Consider the following 19166-nt stretch of genomic DNA (forward strand, 5'->3'; position numbering starts at 1 on the left):
GAGCCAAGGCTCTACGCTTCCTATATATAGTAATATAAATAATTAAATTTCTTGCTACAATGGTACGACTTTATTCAGGCGTCTACTTCATTGTGCTTTCAAAGGGGCTGTGAAGACAACATAAGTATTACTCAGATTACTCAGCTTACTCAGTATTACTCAGTTAGATTTACACGTTCATACCTCATTAAAATTTAGTATGGCGTGAAACAATGATTTAATTAGAGAAGTTGCATTCGAAAGGGATTTCAAATTACAGGTTCATGTTCTATACCTTATAATGCAGGAACATTCGTATGGCATATTTGTGGGCAGTAAACAAAACGGAGCAATCAGTGTGCTGACTGCGTTTACTCCATAAGACGGAACCCGGAAGTGGCTTATCACCGTTTTAATTGTTGAAACGTAGTAGGCGGTTTCAACTGCGTGATGGCGTTAACTTAGGTTATGCGCTTAGCTCGCACGAAGAACCACAAACAGAGGCTTATATTCAGCTAGAACTGAACAACTTGAGCCAACCTGAACTGTCAAAGTTTCAGTGAAAAACCGGGCGACCCGACTTTTTGATTACCTTGTCGCTATAAAATCGTACCAGTTAGATATTGAAACAATTTCAAGCCTGAAGCCGACAATCAAATTTGCGCCTCCTTTTACCGGCGCCAGGTAATGCGCACAGAGTGCTCGGTGACACCACAGGTGACAGCATTCGGAAAGCGCGGCACAGGGTCCCGAGGCAACACACCCCGACTTGTTTTTTTTTTAATTATCAAACCCAATGAGATGCAGTTTCTTTTAATTTCAAAATCTTTAAATTTGTTATCCCGCAGAGCTTTTATTTGCCCCTATAAGGTAATACAGTATACTCCCGTTGAGACGAACTCGAAGGGATCATGTTCATTGGTTCGTCTTATTTGAATCCCTCCCAAAAAAAGAATCCAGATTTCCGGATTCAAAATTGTGCCTGTTGTCACTGAATACGAGCTAGTACGTCTAGAAGGAAGGCTCGACGTCGACAGATGTTATGGAACTTGGGAACATTCGATGGCTTAACCGACACAGGGATCCTAGAGTTCTCACCAGCAAGGACTCCTGAAATTTATTTAGAAACAGAAAATCCCTCGTTCTTTCCCAGGAGCTATTGTAACTTTTCACGTGCCTTTTCGGTTTTCGGTCCTTCAGAAATCACGAGGGTTCTTTGCTTGACATGAAGATTTTGCGCAACGTTCATATTTAGAGTTTCTCCTGAACTTTTACTTTTATTGATAGTGTCTACGAGGAACGTCAAGTTGGCGCACAAGCATTTCAGGGCTCCTTGAAAGCTATCCACAAAGAGGAAAGCTTCAGCTTTTCTGACTGTAGCACTCTCGTCCCCTGAAAAGCCGTTGATCACGGCCTTGATGTCCGAAAAGTAGCAGTTAATACTGAACAGCTACTAGCCATGCTTCCCAACGTGTCCCTCATGAAAATGGACGTTGAGTTTTAATAGACCCCCTATTGTGTTTCTATTGAGTCAATAAAAAGTCAATTAAAACTCATCGTTTATAGACTGTGCTCGTTAAAAAGTCAACAAACTTTGTATTGCAAAACCTCAACCAACATTTTATTGCCTTCAAGACATGGAGTTTTAATACACTTCGTATTGCGTTTTTATAGAGTGAACCAAATCTCCCATCTTAAAAATGCGGCCAATATAAAATCAATGAACTTTTTATTGCAAAAATGCAACATGAATTTTATTGCCTTCACTATATTGAGTTTTAACAAACTTTGTATTGCCTTTCTATAAAGTCGTTTGAACTCCGAATGTGTGGACTGTGGTCATTAGACAGGCAATAAACTTTTTATAACGAACACGCAGCAAGAATCTTATTACCTCCATTATGTTGAGTTTCAATAGACTCTGTATTGCGTTTCTATAGCCTACCCACGGAGGTCTGGTAGCTTATCGGTGCATATATGTGGGGTGCTATAGCGCCGCCTGCCCCGCCTCATCAATCGAGATCGCGCGATGGACGTCCCGTCACTTCGTCTTGGGAGCACTTGGGAGCGGTGGCGCCTTGGATGGCGTACATCACCGACGGAGAGTTCCAGCCCCTGCAAAGCTCCTCTGCTAAAACTTGCCAGAAAACCTGACTCACAGGCAACAGGATATTACGACTACACTCAATAAGAACTTTATAGAAAGGTAATAGAGATAAATTTAATAAAAACTCATCAGACATTCTGTTCAGACCTTGCTCATATGCAACAGGTTGTGATGACTGGGCACAATAAGAATTTTATAGAAATCTAATTGAGATAAATTTAATAGAAACCCGACAGAAACTGTATTCAAAGCTGACTCAAACGCAACAGGTTGATACGACCATGTTCAATAATAATTTTAAGAAAGCTAATCCTGGCAAATGGAATAAAAACTCATCAAAAAGGCTATTCAAACTTTATTTACACGCAACACGATGTTACGACTATACTCAATAGGAATTTTATAAAAAATTAATTGCCACAAATTTAATAAAAATCCGTCAGAAACTGTATTCAAACCATATTTCCACGCAACAGGCTGTTGATACTGTACTCAGTAAGAATTGCATAGAAAACCTATTGAATATATTTTATAAAAACCCCATAAGAAACTCATAAGAAACTACATTCAGAACCGATAAGGCCTACTGACTTGGCTCTATAGACTTTTAATTGAAACGCGGTGGCCAATTTGTAATGGAAACTCAATAGAAATATTCTATAGAATGTTGACAAAATGTTTATAGGATTCTTTTGAGCAATGTCTACAACAAGTTTACTAAATCTCGGTAAACATTTTCATGAGGGGTCCCGGTGGGCTCTGGCGAAAGGGTATGGCAACGTCTCCTTGTCCGAGCCATAAAAAGTAAATTACAAAAAAAAAAAAAAACAAAGTCAGCCTGTACGCCGCATTTGTCTCTTTTTTTTTTTTTTTTGCTCTTCCCTCTCCTTTCACCTGACGGCTCTGCGCGGCTGTTTTCCAGGAGTCGGTTGAACTAGAGGACTAGGTTGCACCCTCCTCCATGCACCCCATATAGTTTAGATTATTCAAAGTTGCCCGGTAACATGAATAACGATATCAAACTGCACTCGAAAGCGAAACTTAAGGCTATATAGTGTTCGTATCGGCGCCGATTTTGAAAATAGGTATTTGTAGGCATTTATAGGAATTTAGGCACAAAACACCAAGAATGGGGTTGGTAGGCCTTATAAAAACACAATAAAACACTTCGTTACCTCTAACTTAATTACCAAAGTGGGGAGATAGGAACGCAAGGAATTAAAGGGCTGGTGAAGAGCTTTCCAAGAAAATTTTGTTGAGAGCATTACTTTATGGTTTTCTTGACTCTGAATTCGAAAAACATGTTTATTATATGTGTAAATACCCCCAAACCATCTTTTTTCGTCAAAACGAACGACCACTGCCCGGGGGCACGGCAAGAGCCCTGGCTGTCTTTCGCGATTGGCTGGCGGCAGATGACGTCATATTCGGAAGTGCCGGCGCTGCGGTGACCACTCGGCCTGAAGAGCTCGTTCTGTTCCCGTTCATGTACGGGCCAGAAAGTCATCTGGTGAATGGAAGAGTCACACAACCTTTCCTTAAAATAGGAGAGCCTGAGGGAAGTATAAACGTTGTTGTATGGTCAACCTCCCATGTCGATTGGCATCCGCAGCAACATCGCGGGCAATGCGCGTGAACTGGCAGCGCGAGAGATTTCTAGAACAGTTCGCTCTTGTAATAAACTGGTGACGCGGAGCCCCGGGTCTGCCTCTTGCTTACGGCGTACACCTGCGACCGTCCTTAAAACATGGTGTCAGAAGATGAGTGAGAGCATCGCCACAAACCCAGCCTGCAAGGACCACGGTAAACTGGACAACGCCCAGCAAGCCACGACGGACCGCCGCAACACCGCGCCGAGTTAGGCCTTGCGGCCTTTGCCTCCATCAAGAGGAGTGACTGCAAAGCCACGGAAAACAGAGGCCACACCGACCAACAGAAACGCCTTCAGTTGCTTTTCCCAGTATGTCGTCGTTCATTATTCAGCCTCCCGATCCCTTTTGCTTTTCTTCACCCAACGAGTGGCCCAAATGGCGGAGAAGGTTTGAACGCTTCTACACGACGTCAGGCCTAAGCGCGAAGCCGGAAGAACACCAAGTAGATGCCTTGCTCTACATCATGGGGGACAAGGCTGAGGACATCTTCAGCACATTTGAGCTCGCCCCAGACGAAGCAAAGAAATTTAGCATCGTGATGGACCGCTTCGAGAAATACTTCATTCCTCGCCGCAACGTGATCTACGAGCGAGCACGCTTCAACACGCGGGTGCAAGAAGAAGGGGAGTCTGCCGAAGACTTTGCGACGGCGCTTCACCCACTGTCCCAGCATTGTGAGTACGGCAGCCTTCAGGAGCAACTGGTCCGTGACCGCTTAGTCGTGGGTATTCGTGACAAGAAGTTGTCTGCCAGACTGCAGCTCGACCCCGACCTAACGCTTCAGAAAGCCCTGGTATCAGAACGCCAGCTCGAAACGGTCAGGCAACAGCAGGCAGAGCTTCACCCCGACCTGCCAACCGTCAACAAGGTGGGCGCTACACGTCGTGCACAGCGGCAAGACACACGCAAACCACCTTCTGACTCGAGTCAAGGCAGACCCACAGCTAACACATCTCAGGTCCCTAGGCCTTGCCGTTGGTGTGGTAGAGGTTCGCACTCCCGATCTACCTGCCCAGCAAAGGACGCAAAATGCAACTCGTGTCACAAAAAGGGACACTTTTCGTCCGTATGCCTCTCCAAAAGGGTGGACACTGTTCAAGCCGCCGATCAGGAATCCAAATGTGCGTTTCTTGGCACCGTGAGTTCACCTGGCATCCACAACTGGGAAGCTACCATCATGGTACAAGGACAACCTTTGAAATTTAAAATAGACACGGGCGCAGATGAAACTGTACTCTCTCCAAAAGCCTTCGAACGACTTCAACATCGCCCCACTTTGGCCAAGTCTCAACGGAAGCTCCACGGGCCAGATGGACGGTCGTTGTCTGTACGGGGAGTAGCACGACTGCAACTAGCGTTCCGAGATCAACAGACCACCGAAGATGTCTATGTTCTCGAGGAAGTGCGCTGCCCTCTCCTCGGCAAGCCAGCAATTGAAAAACTCCAGACCTTAAGAAAAAGGGGACAGTGGTACAGGCTGCAGCCGAGCCGCGATCGTACATCGTCGACACGAAAGATGGCCCTGCCTCAAGTATGTCAGCCACACGGTCAACCCTAAAAAGGAGTTTCCGTCACTTTTCACTGGCCTAGGCACTCTACCAGGGAAGTACGTCATTCGCCTTCAAGATGGAGCGACACCGTTTGCACTGTGCTCACCCCGACGCATTCCCATTCCCGTTTATGAGAAGACAAAAAAGGAACTGGAACGAATGGAACAAACAGGCGTCATTTCTCGAGCAGATGAGCCAACACAGTGGTGCGCTCCAATGGTGCCGGTGGTGAAGCCCACAGGAGCCATACGTGTGTGTGTGGACTTCACAGAGCTCAACCGATTTGTGCTAAGGGAATGGCACCCGATTCCTTCGGTTGAGCACACTTTAGGACTTCTCTCTGGAGCAAGAATTTTTTCAAAACTGGATGCCAATTCAGGTTTCTGGCAGATCAAGCTCGCGGAATCAAGCAGGAAGCTAACGACATTTATCACACCATTTGGAAGGTTTCACTTCAATCGCCTCCCATTTGGCATTGCCTCAGCCCCTGAGATATTTCAGAGACAGATAAACACCATCTTGGATGGAATACCACGGGTCTTTTGTCACATGGATGACATTCTCGTTTGGGGAGCTACCACAGAGGAGCACAACGATACTCTTCGTACAGTTCTACAACGCCTCGCCCACGCGGGAGTCACGCTCAATGAGGCCAAGTGCGTGTTCAACGTCCGAGAGCTTATCTACTTGGGACACAAAATCGACCAGGAAGGCATTCGACCGGATGAAGCCAAAATCAAGGCTATCACAGAGATGAAAGCCCCCACGAACAGAACAGAGTTGCAAAGAGTACTAGGTATGGCAACATACCTAGCTCGGTTTGTTCCCAACCTTGCGGAGGTGTTACAACCTCTCACTCTGCTCCTGTCCAAGAAACAAGAGTTTGTCTGGGATTCATATCAACAAACCGCTTTTGACAATTGGAAGCAGCTTCTCACATCAAGCCCAGTCCTCGCTGTCTATGACCCTACCAAGGAAACAGTCGTAACAGCAGATGCTTATTCATTTGGAGTTGGAGCCGTTCTTCGCCAACGACAGGCTAAAGGGAATTACGCAGTTATTGCCTACGCTTCTCGCCTGTTGACGGACACAGAAAGACGCTACGCGCAGATCGAGAAAGAAGCTCTAGCGCTCGTCTGGGCTTGTGAGAAGTTCTCAGACTACCTCGTCGGTAAACAGTTCCGTTTGGAAAGCGATCACAAGCCGCTCATTCCAATATTCACCTCCAAAGCATTGGATGGTCTCACGCCAAGGCTGCAGCGTCTGCGAATGCGCATGATGCGCTACTCCTACGACATAACGTACGTGCCAGGGAAAGAACTTCTTGCTGCAGACGCATTGTCACGTGCACCGCTCACGGCTACAGATCCCTGGGATCTAGCGGAAGAAGTCGAGACCTTCGTACGTTTCATGACATCGAGCGTGCCCATCAAAGTGCCATGCCTGCAATGGCTTAAGGAGTGTCAACAGGAAGACAGTTTGTGCACACAACTAAGGAGGTTTTGTAGCAAACAATGGCCACCTAGAAGAGACCTGTGTCCGGAGGCCAAGCAGTTCTTCCAGTTCCGTCACGAGCTGTTTCATGAAGATGACATTCTTTGGTATGGGACCCGAGTAGTAGTTCCTCACTCATGCCGACCAGCTATCCTGCGGCTACTGCATGAGGGACATTTCGGAATAACGAAGACGCTGGCAAAAGCAACAGAGACAGTCTGGTGGCCTGGAATTTCACGGGACATCGAAGACGTCGTTAAGCGTTGTCATAAATGCGCCGAAACCACCCTCAACAGGAAAATGCCGCTCAAACCAACACCATTTCCAGAAAGACCCTGGCAGCGGATAGCAATGGATCTTTACTTCCAACACAACAAGTGGTGGCTGATCATCACAGATTATTACTCCAGATATCCGGAGATCGCACGTCTTGATCAGCTATCGGCAGCGACGGTCATAACCCACTGCAAGTCAATCTTCGCTCGCCATGGGATACCCGAAGTTGTTGTCACAGACAACGGACCTCAGTTCTCCAGAGTTTCCAGGTCAGAATTCGCCACCTTTGCTCGTGACTACGGGTTTCAGCACGTCACCTCAAGCCCTCACTACCCTCAGAGTAATGGAATGGCAGAATCAGCCGTGAAGATCATTAAGGCATCGACGTCGAAGACGAGAGACGTCTACACCACTCTTCTGGCTTACCGGACAACACCGCTTAGAAACGGCTACAGTCCGGCCCAACTACTGATGGGACGCCGCTTGCGTACTAAGCTACCCATGGCGTCCAACCTGCTGGTTCCTGAGCTGCCCGACGTCCAAACTGTCCAAAAGTTCGAACAAGCGGATAAGGAACGCCAGCGTAAAGCGTACGATCGACGCCACGGCACACGAGACCTCCCCGACCTTTTCGACGGAGATGATGTGTGGATCGCAGACCTTAAGAAAAAAGGGACAGTGGTACAGGGTGCAGCCGAGCCGCGATCGTACATCGTCGACACGAAAGATGGAGTTGTGCGTAGGAATCGAACGCACCTTGTTCCTCTCCCTCAAGATGACCCTGGGTCAACTCATGAAGCACAAGGAACTTCACTACGGTTCACTACAAGATGGAACAACTAAGGAGGAAGGTGCAACGAGATGCCAGGATACATCACATAGCCATAGCCGCTGTGGACGCTGTGTCATTCGCCCGAAGAAGTATACGGCCTGAACCTCCCTCGCTCGTTTATTTCGGAGGGAGATGTTGTATGGTCAACCTCCCATGTCGATTGGCATCCGCAGCAACATCGCGGGCAATGCGCGTGAACTGGCAGCGCGAGAGATTTCTAGAACAGTTCGCTCTTGTAATAAACTGGTGACGCGGAGCCCCCGGTCTGCCTCTTGCTTACGGCGTACATCTGCGACCGTCCTTAAAACAAACGTAACGAGTAGGCTCGCAGCGAGCTTTAGAAAGGGGTTCTCCCCCAACGGCTCAAGCTTCTGTTTCTCGGATGCAGGGAAGTTGTGCAGATACTGGTTCGCCGCTTCAACTACCAGCGCTAGTCACAATTCCTAGCACAATTTCTCAACACACCATCATCCCCTTATTCGCATGTGTAACTTAGTGTTTACATTCAGACAGGCGGTAAACAAGCTATGTGCAGCGGCGCGCGATGCGCGCAAGCAGTATCTAGCGAGCGGCCGGTCGCCGCGTCGCGCGGAGGTGCTGGTGCCGGGTCGCTGCGCGGCCGGTCAGCGGAACGTGGCATTGCTGCACACACGCAGTTTTAGAATAGAGGAACCTAACATTGGGGCCCCCCAAAAGGTAGAGGAACCCAAACGCAGCACGCTGGCCTTCGACGGCCTACCACCAACAGCTCCAGCCGGCTTGGGTTGCACGGATCGCCTCGGATGGTGGGAACTTTAAGCTTAGCACCGAGACAGATATTTGGTCGCTGCTATCTGTACCATTGCGAATGACTATCCTTAACACAGTTTTTCGCCACACTTTCATCCCCCCACCCGCCGCGGTGGCTCAGTGGCTAAGGCGTTGCGCTGCTGAGCACGAGGTCGCGGGTTCGATTCCCGGCCGCGGCGGCCGCTTTTCTGATGGAGGCGAAAAGCAAAAACGCCCGTGTGTACGAGATTTCGGCGCACGTTAAAGATCCCCAGGTGGTCAAAATTAATCCGGAGCCCTCCACTACGGCGCGCCTCATCGCCTGCGTTGCGTCGGCGCGTTAAACCCTACAATCAATCAAATCAATCACTTTCATCCCCTTTCTCGCATGTGGAACCATATTTTCACGTTGATAGTCATTCTAGCGATCAGTGCTGTGTTCATTTTTGCGCGCAGGTAGCGCCATCTATCGGTCTCTCGTCGCATCTCTTGCGCGGACAGGTGCATTTGCTGCCGTCGACGAGCCTCCGCGACCGGTCGGCGCTTCGCATCGCGATTCAAATTCGATCACCTCTTTCAAAATCGCCTTGGATGAAAATCCCTAGCGCAGTTCTTAACCACACTATCACCCACACTCTTGCACGTGTACCTTACTTTTAGCGACTGCCTTGTTTCTGGACAGCAGCGAAAAGCGGTTACTGCCGCGGCATGCGCGGTTCGAACCGCATCGTGTGCCGTACGGGAATGCACGGCCGGCGAGTGTGCGGAGCGCTCCCACACGCAGAAAACGCTTCATGCTTTCTAGCTTGCTTGATTTCTTCGTAAAATCTACCTACTTAGCTAAACTGTCGTCAAGTTAACAAAGTTGATCGGGAAAACGAACAAGTTCGGGAAACCCAAAGCGCTGCGGTCCCACAAATTTTCTAATCCCCTAATAATAATGGATCAGGAACTTGGGGCACCTCCGTATTTGTTTGAGCCCGTCGCTTCGCGTATGAAGCAAAGAGAACCCGACGACACGACCGGCCCGACTATTCGTGAAGGCAATGTAGAAGCCACCTGCGCTCGGGTAGGAAATCTCTGGTGTCTAGGAGTCGCTTTAGGGAATCTCTAAAAACACAGTGGCATAATGGTTAAAAATCAACGCCGAAGCAACTCTGGACAATAAAGATAAATAAAGGGCAGATTACAAGCCAGCTTAATTCAGAACTTCGCCCACAAAACAATTGATTGATTGTAGGGTTTTAACGCGCCGACGCAACGCAGGCGATGAGGTGCGCCGTAGTGGAGGGCTCCGGATTAATTTTGACCATCTGGGGATCTTTAACGTGCGCCGAAATCTCGTACACACGGGCGTTTTTGCTTTTCGCCTTCATCAGAAAAGCGGCCGCCGCGGCCGGGAATCGAACCCGCGACCTCGTGCTCAGTAGCGCAACGCCTTAGCCACTGAGCCACCGCGGCGGGTGCCCACAAAACGAGGACACAGCGAAGCGGCGGCGCACGCCGCTGGCCATCTTCCGAATATGACGCTACTTCCGGTCGCTGCCTCTCGGTTTCTCGCTCTTCCGGCGATACGGGAGGGAGCAGTGGGCGGGGCGTAGGGCCAACTTTACCGACGAATACCGCTGTCCCCAAGCTAAAAATGACGAAAAAAACTTCACAGGCATAAACTAACCAATGTATTAAATGCAAAAAAAAAAATATATTTTTACCCCATTCTAAAAGCACTTCAGTAGCCCTTTAATAGGCATTTGCCTAAAATCAGGTCTAATAACCGTACCAGCAGCGACTTCCATGGAGTGTGCCAGGGGTAAGAATCCGATGTACGTGTCTTTGTACCTGCAGCAGGCGAACGAGAAAAACAGAAATTTGGCAGGAAAGAGTGGTTAGTTCGTATTTCCTGTGCTAGTATTCTCTGAGCAGAGACATATAACAAAACCGTTGGACTTACGTGAATTCTCGCATGACACTTGCTATGCCAAGAACGAATGACACCAAATTGCCGTTCGTTAAAATTACACCTGTAAAAAATGGTTTTCTTTTGTAGTTGTGCGTACACGGGCTAAGTAAAGCCACTACATAAGCTAATGCAGTGGCTCCGGGACTAAAGATTTCATTTTTGAGATTGGGGTCTTTAGTACCACATCAGCGCTAGCGGTTACAGCCGGTGCGGGTAGTAGATTTCCGTAGAATTCACAAGTCTCATGGTTGCCCATACAAATGCCTGTTCATGAGCCTTAATGTATACGTTATCCGCCGACGAAACACGGTCTTTAGTGGTTGGTATTAGACAGTTTTAGTTTCACGTGCATACACAGTTCACGCACGTAAATGTGAAGAGTATACGTAGCTAGCGCGTATGCAGTTTGAAACCCATTTGTAATACGTACGCGACGTGCTCCGCGCGCAGGGCGTTTGGATGTACGCGCTCTCCACCCATTGCCGTGCGTATGGGCTTAGCCGCGCATCATTCCTAGCGCCATCTATTAACAGACAAAGACACAGACACTGCCGTAGCATAGCGTCCTGTATAAGCCGTTATACAGGAGGCCATGGCTGTAGGCACTCGTGGTCTCGCGAGCCCGTTGCTATGACGACGACAAACGCTACTTCGTCAGGCTTAAAGGGGCCCTGAAAGGCATTTTGAACACACTAAATGAAGTAGTGCAATCGTTAGAATGGGTCGTCAAGGTCATCTGGGCCAAGTATTACTCTTTTACGCGCAGCGGAAAGCTCACACTTTTGTTGCAAAGTTTGTCGCTTTTTTCTCACCCTTTCCTTCGTGTTTTTGGACGCCGCCATCTTCACATGTCTACATCATCGATTCCCCGATGTTCGTCATGAGCTAGACATCCTGCTATTGGGCGGCTTTTTCACGCACTTCCGGCAAAGAGATGAGTCGTCTGCTCAGCGTCGACTCGCCGGCTGATCTGCCAGCGTAGTGCCGGAGTGCTTGGACATTTTACGACAAATGAAACAAGTGTAAACAAACGCTTAACCGTTCGTATTGAATGCAACACGGCCATAACACGACATGGATATTCTCTTACCGGAGTACGTTCCATAAAGAAAGCGTTGAAGCCCCGTGGCACTTCTTTCGTGCAATCGCAGAGAACGCCCTGAGCCGAATGCCCGGGTTTGACGGATACATTTTTTTTCCACTTCAAAACAATCCAGAGATGCGTTTCGAACGAACACAACGTCACAACATGCGTTGCAAGTCTGAACCGCGATTGACAGACGATGGGTTGTCTCCTCCTGCCCGTCGTAAATGGCACTCACCTCGCGCGCGGTTTGCGGGGACGAACAGCAAGTCACATAACTCTGGCGCGCAAGCCGAGATGGCTTTTAGCCACGCACACTGCACATACCCCATGCGAGGTTGAGTCGTACGTCGCTCGAGAAAGATAATCCAGACCATGGGAAGCACTATCCATCCGCAGAAGCACAACGTCGCATTTCATCGCGAAACAAAGGCGTCCACAACACACACACCATCGCCTCCTGTAATGTCAAACGCATCTCACACTTCCTAATGAGAGTGAGTGGTACGTCTGCAGTGCCCACATGTCGCGAGGTGGGGCCCCGAGCTGAACCGGGATCATGCAACCGTAGCTGACCTCTGGGGCGGTTCGCGCCTTGTTGCCAAGGCAACCGATGTTTGAGATCGTCAAAGAAAGGCGCTCGCTCCAGCGCTAGAAAGCTCAGAGCCGCGCCGGAGCATGTTTTGCCAACGTTGCCGCTCTCCACCACGCGTCGCCCCAAGCTGAAGTGGTCACATGATTGAAGCGTTTTGTGCACGGGTTCTGTATCTTTTTCACATGGCGCCGGCAGGAATTGCCACCACCGCAAAATAAGACCCGGCACCAGCGGGGCCACATCTGATACGGCGCTTTTTGGATAAACAGTGCGCGGTGCATGAAAGGAACCGAGCGCAAGATCCTCCCCAGCTGCTGCGAGTTCGCCGCCGATTAAAAGTCACGTGCTGCACGGCAGCAACGCACACCGCGAAAGGGCAAGGCCAGGCCACCGCACACATGCGGCCAGATTTTTCGTTCGCTTATCCATCCTTGAGCGGAGAGCGGAATTCAGGGTGTCAACAAAACTTGCCCGTAGCAGACGGCAGTCGGAGGAGCGTAATGCGGAAGTACGTCACCGCTGACTAGCGCAGCATCATGGGAGGGAGTGCTTGCGCGCCGTCTACAGTTGAAAAGAGGAGGAAACGCGGCGCGACGATAATGCGCGGTTTTTGATTTACGATTTCTCAGCTAATACTCATCGCTTTAACAAAATTCTTGCGGGAGGAGATTGCTAATACATTGCCTTATTTGGTTACATGTACATCCATGCATCGGCGGAAGGTATTTCAGGACCCCTTTAACGACTGAAAAATTGCCCTTCTATCTGAAGAACAAAAGCTGTTTTTCGATTGAACCTTTGGGTGAGGGTAAGAATGGGCTAATTGAAGGCGAAATCAGCAGCTTAGAACATGATATCCCACCGAGGGATTAGCGATGAAGCTGTTTTCGCTGCGAAGTGGGAGGGCAGGACGCCGCCATGTTGGTAAACTCTACGTACGGCAGCAACGTGAACACCGCAACGTAAAAATTTGAATCTCACGTACGTCCGTGAGACTCACGTAGGCCCTTTGCGTCCTGGGCATGCGCACTGGCCACCTGCGAAAGTTCTGCGAACGTGGAGCTTCTTTCTACGTACGCGAAACTAAAACTGGCGATTGTCTATTAACGCTGGCCTAACGAGAAACTAAAAACTCTGGCGGCCTCACGTTCTGCACCGGATCCTCTTAACCGCTGCACGCACGGCCATAAGCAGGAAATTGCAGTTTTGTTTATTCACAGAAAATAAAACACTACGCCTCTTCTCGCATTTATATAAGCTCCTGTCGAACTGATACGTCCCAAGTGCTTCTAAATGCGTGATGACTGAGACAACCGGACAAATGTTGGCGAATGACCATTTTTTCCTATCACCGACAGGGTATTCAATTGACCGGATGTTGTGCGAATGACTCCGGGTATTGTGAACATCGTCTCAAAATACTTGAACTGACGTTATGACCAGTTGCTCATTATTGTCACCCACACGCGGTTATATAGCGTGGCTCCTGAAATATTTAGGGAGTCAGGAGCAAGAAATAGCTCACAGAGTGTTCGCGCAGGCACCTCCGATTCTCATACCAACAAAGAGCAGCGAAAAAAACAGGTGGAGCTGTCGAAAACGATACAATAGTATTGCATACTTACGCGTGCGCTATAAATTGACAATAGTGCGCCCAGAATTGGGTAGAAAGCGCCATATTTATGCCGCTTTTTGAGCCGGAGAGAGGGAAATTTTGAGGAAAAGTGAGTAGAAAAACTCTAGATTAAAATTGTGGGGCGAGTTGGATGGTTGGTATTAGGTTCAAGATTTAGTCTTAAAAAAACATCTTTTTAAACACTGTAAACCAAACTTAGATTCAGTTTCCCATCAGTCAGCGCGTTGGGAGCATAGTTTTAAACATCTTAAATATTTTGTTGTGCGCAATTAAAATGGATGTGCTCGCAAACTTCGCGCATCGAGGCACCATATATTCGCTGGCCTAGGCACGGTTGGTCCTCTGAATGTCTCCAGCAAGCATAGGGCGCGGGTTTTTAGCGCTACAGACGGCTCGATAGATTTTTTATCACTTTCGGTGGTTTTTGATTCCCTGGAGTATCGTTCACAAATATCGTTCTTGACGGATATCCTTCTTAGTTCACGGACGGATAGACGGATATCGCGCTCCGGATGCCTAGGACAGCTCCAGCATTACCACTGTACTACATACTATAGCGTTTTAACTCTGGTGGAATTTACTTGCTGTCGAACACTCGTATTCATGGTCATGTGCTTCAACTGTCCTCTGTGCCGTGCGCTTTTTTTATGCAAAAGCGCTGCTACCCTAGCAAACCGGATTTCGCCTTGCTTTGTGTGTAACTTCTGCTGCGCTGGTGGAAATAAAGGACGCTACCGAAGCCGACGACTAACATAAGTCCTCTCGGTTGCGTGGCGCCTTATCGACTATGCCACGCTGTATAGTCTGGTTGTTCTCTGTGAGCAAAGCGCTGGATGTGATGTCCGCAGCGCGCATAGTTCCAAACGCGATCGCCTTGTGCGCAGCACACCCGATTGCATATGCCCGATATGGAAAGTGATGCGGCATCCTCGCCAGATAAAGCCCAGAGAAGATATTCGTCGCTGCAGACCTATGACCAGAGAGAGAGAGAGAATAAACTTTATTGGGCCTGCAGACGGTGGGGCGCCCCTGACGGGGAGCCCTGGTGCCGCGACGCGGCCGTGACGTCGTTACGGCAGCGCCTCTCGGGCTGCACCCGGCCGCGCTCTACGGGATCGGGAGGATTGTACCATAGAGTTTCTTACAGTATATGTATACTTACTAAGAAACTCTATGGATTGTACCCCCCTCCCCGCATCGCACGCCGGCCGCTTCCGCTCGAGGGCCGCCGCAACCTGCTGGACGGCCAGTTGTTGGGTGTGGTAGTCCTCACTCCCCTTCGCAGCGTTATATTGCGGTGGGAGCGTAGTGATCTCGCTGGCCTCACGCCGTCTTAGCTGACAGTTCCATAGGAGATGAGCCGTAGTGGCTCGCTCCCGCTCGCATAGTTTACAAATGTCACTCTCATACACCTCCGGACACACATGTCTGGCCAGCACTGGAGTTAATATAGAGTCAGTCTGTAACTGTCTGTATAACGCTTCCTCCGTCCGGGTAAGCCCTGGATGCGGGGGAGACATGGTCCTTCTGTTGAGTCTGTACCACTGTAGCACCTCACGATAGGTAGTCAAGGGGTCCTTGTTGCCTTGGAGGGGCTGCCACTCCGAGACGCCAGCACCACTAGCCGCCGCGCGGTCGACCAGTCCTCGCGCGGTGGCATGGGCCGTCTCGTTGTGGTTGGCGATGCCCCGGCGGGACACACTGAAACCCATGTGTGCCGGGAACCACTTCACGAACACTGCCCTGTCACGCACTCCTGCCGCACGGAAGACACGCGCCGCGACAATTCACTCCTCGTTCTGGGCGTAGTTTAGCACTGCTGCCTTCAAGTCACTGAGCACCATGGTGCACCGAGGATCCACGATGGCCAGGGCAATGGCCACCTCATCTGCGTGCAGGGCCCTGGTCACCCGGATGCACGCTGAAGACCGGACGTCGCCCGTTGTAGCTGCCACCACTGCAGCCGTAAAGGTGGTGTGTTGACTCTGGTGTTCGGCCGCGTCAACGAAGACCGCGCCGGTGTCCTGTGCATGGAGGTCCACCAGAGCTCCGCTCTAGCCATTCGGCGATCGTGGTTGTGCTCGGGATCCATGTTTCTGGGTAGAGGACAGACGATGAGATGGTGGCGTATGCCTCCCGGGATTTGTTCTTGGGACGCGTGCAGGCCGCCTCGGGGGAGGAGACCCACTCGGTGGAGGATGTGCCGGCCCGTCCGTGTTCCAGATAGTCGATCGAGCTGAGCGGTGCGCTGGGTCTCGGCGATCTCGTCTAAGGTGTTATGGACTCCCTGAGCGAGCAACTTCTCAGTGCTAGTGCTCTGGAGAAGTCCCAACGCTGTCTTATAGGTCTTGTGGATAATGGTGTCCATCTTTTCCCGCTCGCAACGTCGCCAGTTATGGAAGGCGGCCACGTACGCCATGTGGCTGATGGCAAACGATTGGACGAGACGAGTGAGACTGGATTCTTTCATGCCCGCATGCCGCGTGTAGATGCGGTGGATGAGATGGACCGCTGCAGCGGCCTTCTTTGCTATCTTGTTAACCGTGGAACCGTTGGTCCGATTCCGCTCGATCAAGAGACCCAGAACCCGTATTTGGGCGACTTCTGGGATCGCCTGGCCCCCCTGCCATGCGTACAGTAATGGGAGTTGGTGATTGCCCCTTGAATGTGCCTCTTGGGGGGAGAATGAGTAGTTCTGATTTGGAGGGGGAACATATGAGGCCAGTGCCATCGAGCTGGTCTTCCATAGCATGGACTGCTGCCTGGAGAGTATCTTCGATGTGTCCGTCGCTTCCTCCCTTGACCCATAGTTTGATGTCGTCGGCATAGATGGTGTGCTGAACATCCGGCATCTGACTGAGGCGGTTGGCAGCTCCGATCATGACCAGGTTGAAGAGCACCGGCGATATCACTGATCCCTGGGGGGTACCTCTGCTGCCCAGTTGCTTCTCGGGTAACCGGAGCTCTCCTGCGCACAGCTGCGTGTAACGACCCGTAAGAAAGTCTCGTATGTAGTCATACGTTCGTCGTCCCATGTTTAGCTGGGTGACTTGGGCTAGGATCGCAGAATGCCGCACTCTGTTGAAGGCGCTTTGGATGTCGAGGCCCAGCACCGCCTTGTTGTCCCGGGTACTGATCACGTCGTCGATGATCTCGTGTTTAAGGAGGAGCATGGCAACTTGCGTGCTTAGGTGGCTCCGAAACCCTATAAGAGAGTTGGGGTAGAGTTCGGTGTCTTCGAGGTAGCGCTGCCATCGATTTAGCAGGACATGTTCTAAGACCTTGCCCACGCACGAGGTGAGCGAAATTGGCCGGAGATGGTCGATGCCAGGCGGTTTACCCGGCTTCGGAATTAGGACCATCCTGGCCGTCTTCCACTGTCTCGGGAGACGACTCGTGTGCCAGCACTTGTTGTAGTAGCGCGTTACTGCGGCAACAGCCTGTTCGTTGAGGTTCTTAAGGGCCTTGTTTGTCACCAGGTCAGGACCCGCCGCCGATTTGCAGTTGAGTGCTTGCAGGGCTGTCCGCACTTCCCAGACTTCGATATCCCGATCGAGGGCGTCATTGGCCTCGCCTCCGTATTCCGGGTCCTGGTCAGTGGGGGAATCGGGGAGATACCTGTCCTCGAGGCACCTGCACACCTCAGATTCGCCCCGCTCCGTGATGGCTTTGTGAAGGATACGAGCGAGGGTGTTCTGCTGATAGCCCTTAGTCTTCGACTTATCGAGCAGGTGCCGGAGCAGCCGCCATGTCCTGCACACCTCAGATTCGCCCCGCTCCGTGATGGCTTTGTGAAGGATACGAGTGAGGGTGAGTCTCGGCTCCCGGAGGTGAGCCGAGACTCACCTCCGGGACCTAGAAGCCCCACCTATCATAGACAATTATGTCTGGGAAGGTTGCAACAGGACCACAGGAATGAAGAAAGGGGGAGGTGTTGGCATGCTTATTAAACAAGGGACCGACTGGCAGAGAGTGCATGAAAGTTGTAAAGAGCATCTATGGGTAAGAGGCACCATAGAGGGGAAAAATACATGGTTAGGAGTGGTGTATCTGTGGAACGGAAGTAGTGCTAGGGAGGAAAATGAGGAAATGGTAAACTGTTTGAGAAGAGATATAAACCAGTTCAAAGATTCGGGCGAAATAATCATAGTTGGAGATATGAATGCCCATATAGAAGGTTTGGATGGATACACAGACCACAACGGTTCTCTAGTGATAGATCTATGCCAGGAAAACCGGCTTTGTAATAGTAAACACAGAAAGCAAGTGTGCTGGACAAATAACGTGGGAAAGCGGTAACAGACAGTCTAGCATAGACTACAGTTTAGTATCCGAGACAGTATACGGAAGGCTGCGGGAAATGAGGATAGATGAAAATGGAACAGACAGCTTAGGAAGCGACCACAAGCGATTTAGCTTGCACTTTGGAGGCGCAACCCGGAAAAATGCAGAAATAGGTACAATAGGAGGAAATAATTTGAATAATGAGCAGTTAAATATCATCGCTGATAAATTGGAAGATGAAATCAATAAATACCCGGGCAAAAATTGGGATTACGACGAAATGATTGCGTTCATAAAGGGTAAGATGCATGAAGCAAAGGAACGAAACCGATGGAAAGGGAAGAGAAAGCCGAGAAGCTTGTGGAATAAGGAAATAAAAGAGGCTATTGACCAGCGAAGAAAGGCGTCGAGAGAACATAGAGAAGCAAAAAGAACTGGTATGGAACCGGAGGTAGTGAAGGAGAAGTGGGAGGTCTACCGTGAGAAAAAACTAGAAGTGCAGAAAATGGTGCAAACAAAGATCAAGCAGAAAAGCGAACAATGGATGGCAGAAATACGGAAAAAGGACAAAAGCGCATCCAAGAAGTTTTGGAACCATGTAAAATCACTAAGCTCAAAAAACGATAACCATCAAAAATTCCTGATTGATGAGGAGGGGGTACATTTAGAAGGAGAGCACGCGTTGGCGCATATTCATCGAGTGATTAGTGAGAAGTTTAGGACAATAGTGGTAGGGAAACCTGCACCGATAACATCAGCGCCACAAAAGAATGCGGAAAGGGAAATAAGTTTGAGCAACCTTGATTGGAAAAAAGCAGAGCAAAAGGTTTCCCCCCAGACAGCAGTGGGCCCGGACGGAATACCAATGCAACTGATAAATCTACTTGGACCTAAAAGTAAGGAATCGTTTATGAGGGCAATAGATAAGGTGATAGAAACCAAACAAATA

The 19166-nt window shown here is 49.8% G+C and overlaps 1 protein-coding gene across 1 annotated transcript in view; it reads right to left on the bottom strand.

Annotated features, from left to right (window-relative positions):
• LOC144151073 (long-chain-fatty-acid--CoA ligase 4-like) overlaps nucleotides 1–19166 on the bottom strand; it is a 110545-nt gene that overhangs the window by 56010 nt on the left and 35369 nt on the right. Inside the window, exons 7-8 of the mRNA XM_077682294.1 lie at nucleotides 10610–10679; nucleotides 10439–10497 (exon numbers count right to left, since the gene is read on the bottom strand). Coding sequence (XP_077538420.1) covers nucleotides 10439–10497; nucleotides 10610–10679 — 129 coding nt within the window. The remainder of the gene's footprint in view (nucleotides 1–10438; nucleotides 10498–10609; nucleotides 10680–19166) is intronic.

This window comes from Haemaphysalis longicornis, unplaced genomic scaffold (genome assembly GCF_048455015.1).
Source record: "Haemaphysalis longicornis isolate Haplotype H1 unplaced genomic scaffold, Haemaphysalis longicornis Haplotype H1 scaffold_1, whole genome shotgun sequence".
Classification (NCBI taxonomy): Eukaryota; Metazoa; Arthropoda; class Arachnida; order Ixodida; family Ixodidae; genus Haemaphysalis; species Haemaphysalis longicornis.